This window comes from Dromiciops gliroides, chromosome 1 (assembly GCF_019393635.1).
Source record: "Dromiciops gliroides isolate mDroGli1 chromosome 1, mDroGli1.pri, whole genome shotgun sequence".
Taxonomy (NCBI): domain Eukaryota; kingdom Metazoa; phylum Chordata; class Mammalia; order Microbiotheria; family Microbiotheriidae; genus Dromiciops; species Dromiciops gliroides.
This window is the reverse complement of record NC_057861.1, coordinates 53,549,540-53,555,539: the sequence shown is the minus strand read 5'-3', so window position 1 is coordinate 53,555,539 and position 6,000 is coordinate 53,549,540. Positions and strand designations below refer to the sequence as shown.

The window sequence follows — 6,000 nt, the reverse complement described above, 5'->3', positions numbered from 1 at the left end:
GGGAGAGAGGGAGAGAGGGAGGGAGAGGAGAGGGGGAGAGAGAGAAAGTGCAAGTGAACCAGGGAAGATGTGGAAGAAAAAGGGAGGAGGGAGAGAAATGGGATAGTCAGAACAAGCATGGCATGTGGACATGTTTACGGGCATCAGGAAAGCAGCCAGTAGAGAGGAAGAAGGTGAAGATTGAGAAAGTAGAGAGCATTCTGCTGGAGAAGATGGGACAGAATGGGAATCACTAGTGCAGACCGAGGGGTTTGTGTTGGCGAGGAGCAGGGCCACTTCCTCATCTGAAGTGTGGGAGTTGGTAGAAAATGGGGGAGGAGGGAAGAGGGAACTCTCAGGGAATGGCCTGGTTTTCTTAGTGAAGTAGGAGGCAAGGTTCTCAGGTAAGGGTGGGAGGGAGAGGAGGCTTGGGAGGTTGAGAGAGACCTAAAATGTGGGAAATCTGCTGCAGCGAGGGGGAGAATGGATCAGTTAGGGAGGGGTAGAAGGGCTGCCTCGCTTTAGTGAGGGTCCGGATGAGAAGATGTAGCATGGATTTGCAATGGATCCAGTCAGCAGTTTTATCATTCCCCATCTCCATTCAGTAACGTGAAAGTAGGGGCAAAAGTATTGTCTGGGCTGTGGGAATCCGGAAAGGCTTAGGCTTGGCATTAAGGGAGTAATGGACCCAGAAGAGGGTTGAGTTGACCTGGCTCACCTAGAGGTCAAGGTGAGGAAGGAAGAAGTGTAATGAATTCCCAGCAATAAAAGGTCCAAAACAATTCTAGGGACCTGTAATGAAAAACGCCCTCCACCCCCAGAGAAAGAACTGGTGGAGTCTGAGTGCAGATCAAAGCGGACGATTTTTCTTGGGGGATTTTTGGGTCTGCTTTCTTTCACAATATGACTAATATGTAAATGTTTCACGTGAGCACACATTTATACCCTTTATCCCCTTGCTTGCCTTGCCTTCTCAGTGATGTGGGAGAAGGAAGGCGGGAGACAATTTGGAACTCAAAATTGTAAAAAAGAAAAAAAGTTTAAAAATGGTTTATAGGTAATGGAGGAAAATACTAAAAAGTTTTTTAAATGTGTAGCAAATACAGTGGAGACTGGTGGTCACAATGAAGATGGTGAGGTCGAAGGAGAGATCTGGGGATGATAAAAGATTATGACCAGAGAGGAATTTCTGAGCTTATGAACATAGAAGGGGAAAGCTCTGGGTTGGTGGTAAGATCAGAGGTATGACTGTACCTGTGTGTAGATGTCTTGGGATAAAGAAGTAGTAGGTCACTTGAAATGAGTAAGTCAAGGAAGTGGGAAGGTAGGGTGTTAGAGAGATTGTCAATATGTTGAAGTCTCCTGGTATGACAGGAGTTAGGAAGGAGAAAGGCTGAGCCAGGCACTGAACTTGCTGGGGGAGGAAGGAAGGAGGGAGGAAAGAGGGAAGGGTGTCCCGGAGGTCCATGGATAATAGAACCTTAATTGGAGTATATCACCTACTATGATGTGGATTGATATGATCAACCTCAAAAGTTCTTGAGTGATGGTGGTAGCAAAGTCTAGAAGTGGCTGTGGGCAGCCTGTGTGTTGGGAGGGGCACAGGGGAAGGGAGCTAAGCTTCTTACTTCTGGAGCTCTGTTAACACTGACTCCGACAGGAATCCTCATTAGTGTTTAGTGGTCGTCCTGCCACATTGTTTCACCCTCCAACCTTATGGTGGAGATTCCCCATTGATTGCATCCTTTGAGCTACTGTTTCTTTCTGAAGCATTTCTTCTATAGGTGCTTTAGAGGAAGACTTCATTCTCCTGTTAGGAGGGATAGAGGATTCCTTAACCATCCCCCCCCCCCCCGCCCCCCCTCTGTTCTTTGGAGTGTCATTGCTCCTAGTTGGTGCATAGGATTAATATGGCTCATGCGGCACAACATAGGGGCAGTCTTTAGGTCTGGTGCTCGAGCCCATCCAGCAGGAGTTCAGCCTTTGAAGCCCTTTGCCAGCCTGGGGCCCTGATGAGGAGCCAGCAGTGAAGTCGTGTCCTGGAACCTGCGGAGAGCTGGCAAGACTTGGCTCTGAGTCCAGATCCTGCCCATAAACCACTCTGGATCAAAGTGTGTTTCCTGTGTGGGTGCCTCTTTTTCTGCATTTCTGTGTTAACCTGATCAGGGTCTTTTAAATCCTATCCAACAAGCAATTGTTAAGTGCCTTCTGTGGTCTAGGCCCTGAGGACAGAAAGTCACAAATGAGAGGGACAAGCTGTGCTTTCCCATTTAGAAGTGGTGAGCTTTGGATGGTGTATTGGACAGTGGTTGGCGGTCTGAGCTTGGCTCCTGGTGGCATGAATGTTATTTTTGATGCTCTTGTAAAAAGCTTTTTTTTCTCTGCCCTTTTCAAACACAGATGGCAGACCTGAGCTTGGCTGGTAGACTAAGGCTGGACAAAAGCTCCCGTGAGAAATGGTAATAATAAAGACGCCCCTTTCTCTAGTTCCTTAAAGTGGGGCACTGTTTCCAGGCTGCACTATCCCAAGCTTTGGAAGGTCCCAGGTGGTATGATTTGAGGAGCAGCAGGTTCTTTACTTGCCTGGCCTGTTCCCTGGTCCGAAGATGACTCCAGACCAACTTGATAATCAACCAGCTTTGTGTATTGTGGTTGTCAGCGCCCCTGAGCCTGTGCTCCTCCCCGACCTGGGCCACTGCTACTCAAGCCTACCTCCTGGTTCCCAGCAGGGGTGAAAAACCCAAGCTCTGCCTCAGCACCAGCAGAGACCCCTGTAATCTCCCCCTTGCCCAGGGCTCAGCCCTCTCACCAGACTGTGAATTTAGTTCCAGACGACCCTGCGGCTGCGTCTGATTCAGAGGCTGGGGGGGGGGGGGGGTCCCTTTCTCTGACGAGGCTTTCCTGGGGTTGGATCTGTGTCAGCACAACTGTGGGGCTGGGCTCCACTCCTGTCTCAGCACAGCAGCCCCCTCCTTCCGACCTTCCCTGCTGTCCTTGGTAGGAAGATGATTTCAGCACATTCTACTGTGGGTTTTGCTGCTCCAGACATCATCCTATGGCATCATTCGGATGTTTTTTGGAGCAATCATGGCACGAGTCGGAGAGCTCACCGCCTTTCGTCCCCCGCCCCCCTCTAGTGGTCTGCCCTTTGCAAAATAGCTTCCTCACAACAGCAGACAGGGCGAGAAGAGGGTGGCCTCTTGTCCCCGATTGGCCAGTCTTGGTAGGGGGTGGAGCCAGGATGGGCACAGGTCCCTTCTCTTCACACCAGGTGGGTTTGAGGATCTCAGCACCTTGGCAGAAAAACCTTCCACCCCCCGTAAGTAATTCAGCTGGTATTCAGATTTTCACTTGATCTCCTGTTTGCTCATGACAGATGGCTGGGTGAGAAATGGGAAGATCTGGGGTCAAGTCCTTGGCATGTCTGCAAAATAGGGATGAGAATCCCAACCCCCACAAATGAGAGGCTGTGCCCTGGCCCGTTCCCTCTCTTCCAAGGCTGGGTGAAATCTGTTAAGGGGAACCACCCTTCTGAATCAGCAGTGGTTTTGGCATGATGGTGTTTTAGCATGATGTTATTTTTCTCTAAGAAGGCATTGTGGTATGGTAAAAAGAGCAGGATGCTGTGTCCTAAGCCCTGGATTCAAATCCTGACTTTGCAGCTCATTTGCTTTGTGGCCGGAGGCAAGTCACATCTGGGTTTCTTGGACAAGATGGCCTCGGAGAGCTTTTCCCGGTCACATTTTATGTTCCCCAGAGACCAGGAAACCCCATGCAGTACAACGCTCTGGTACCGAGTGGACATCTCTCTAAGGACCTATCCCCTCAGCTACACTTCCCCCCTCCAGGATGCCCAAGCAAGCAATGAAAGGCCTCGAGTTCTTTTTCATTTTTGTTTATTTTTTTTAAAAAAGCCCCTAAATTCTATGGCTTCCAGGAAGCATCAGAGAAATGTAAATGCCATTTCTGTACACTTTGTAAAGCAGTAACTAAACTCACAATGGACGCTTGCTGGCCTGCTGTGGAGCTGCGCAGGTACGGTCTTTACACTGGGACTCGGCTCTGGAACAGGGGTGCGTCTTCTAGCCTCAAGCTGCTGCTTCTCAGCCAAGCCAGACACATGGACCAAAAGAAGTGAGACTTGACAGGCAGAGATTCATGTACAGACTGGGCCAATGCTCCCTTGGGCCGTTTCCTTTGGGGAGGAGGAGGTGAAAGGGCGCTTGGGTTTAGGTTTGTTTGCTGTGGTCACCAATGACCGGTATGGCCCTTCCCCTGCCACACGTACTCATCCTCGGACCCTCTCAGGGGTGCCGGGGTCTTAAGGCGTTTTGTCGTCCTTGGTGTTGGCTGGGGACAAGGGGGAATGCCCAGTGCACGTCACCAGCTCTCAGAGAGCAACCTCGGGGGGAGGGGATTAAAGGAGCCGCTGTCCCCTGGACACTGGCAAGGGGTTGGGGGAGAAAGAGGAGACAGGCTGACCTGGAGTCTCTTGGCAGCCTTAGTGAGCAGGACAATCGATGTGGGGTGGGGTGGGGTAGGAGAGGATCAGGGTCTGGGACAGCACTGAGGGCAAGGGTGTTTTAGGCCCTATGCCTTGTCCCAGGGCCACCAAAGAGGGCCCAAGTACCCACTGTAGACCTCTCGGCTGCTCGCCAGGCCGCGCCACCATTTTGGGGTACAGCCGGCTGAGCTCGCCTTTCCCCGAGGTGGATGGGGACAAGAGAGGGACATGGCTGCAGGCAGCCCTGCCCCTGGGGTCCCCATCCTGCCCTTCCAGGGGAGACCCAAATTCCCCAGGGCTTTGGTGCAGCATTTTTGGCTCCGATTAGGGTGGGAGGGTAGGCTGGGGGTGTGTGAAGAGAACACACAGAGTAGCTTGAGCCACCCTGCATGTTGGATAAGACCTTGGGGTGGCATCACTTTCCCAGCTGTGGGGACCAGTTTCCCCCTTCCCTTTGGTTTCAGACTCCCCCCTCCCCTCTGAGGGGCTGGGGGTGATCTAGTTCCACTTCCCTCATCTCACTCCTAGCTTCTCCTCCCCCCCGCCCCATGCCCTCCACCACTGGATGATCCAAGTGTGTGGGTGACAAGGCTTAGCCCAGCCCCGGAAGAAGACATACAAGGGGAGGAGGGTAGGCACCGCGCCAGAGAAGCGGCCTCCTCAACCCCCTCCTCCCGACCATGATAGAAGGGCCTTTCTGAAAGAGGAAGGGAAAAAAAGGCTGGATTTTATAACACTAAGTGGTGAAGGTCAAACTGAGGAGGACGGAGACACAAGGGCCTCCCAGGCTTCACCTGAGACCTAAGCGCGCACGTGGAGACCGAGTCTGTGGGGCTGGATCCCTGATGCGCGCAAGTCAAACCTCAAACTGAAGGGTGAAGGGAAAGGGGGGGTGGGGGGAAGTGCTTTCTCGGTGGGCTTCGGTTCCTTCCTCGGTGTGTGGTTTTTAAATAGCGCTCTCAAGGTGGACTGGACGAGACACAGATGTAGGAATTTCTGCCAAAGTCTTGCTTGGAGTAGGTGACCCCTGGGCCCAGGGGGGTGGGGGCTGGGGCTAGCGGTCCCCCTTCCTCCCCCTGGCTTCTCTGTTCCTGGCCTCTCTCCTGGCCGCCCCCTGCCCCGGCTGCAGGAGGCAGGGCCACAGGCAGGGGCCACCTGCCAGCTCTGGGGCCAGAAAGGGTGGAGACGACAGAGCTCCGCTCGGTCCGCCTGGGCCCCAGAGGCTCACTTGTGCCGCTGTGTCGATTTCCTCTTCCTCCTCTTGAAGAAACAGCAGCACCTAGAGAGCAACGGAGACGTGGTGGGCTGGTTATCGCCAGGGCCACAGGCGGCTGCCCCACCATCCTGGCTGTTACCGGGGCCACTCCCCCATGCACAGGGTTCCCTCTGCAGGCATCACACACACAGGAAGCAGCTGCTACCCATGTGTGTCCCTCCACCTTCCGTCTCTCCCTGGCCCCCTCATCACAATCATCTCCAGTCCCCTGACCCACTCCTGCCCTGTCCTCTACTGTCCC

At 53.1% G+C, this 6,000-nt stretch overlaps 1 protein-coding gene across 1 annotated transcript in view; it reads right to left on the bottom strand.

The window, feature by feature from the left end:
• Positions 1–3,858: 3,858 nt before the first annotated feature.
• Positions 3,859–6,000, bottom strand: part of CSNK1G2 (casein kinase 1 gamma 2) — a 93,158-nt gene continuing 91,016 nt past the window's right edge. Inside the window, exon 12 of the mRNA XM_044002331.1 lies at positions 3,859–5,762. Within this exon, the coding sequence (XP_043858266.1) occupies positions 5,708–5,762 (55 nt within the window). The 3' untranslated portion in view covers positions 3,859–5,707. The remainder of the gene's footprint in view (positions 5,763–6,000) is intronic.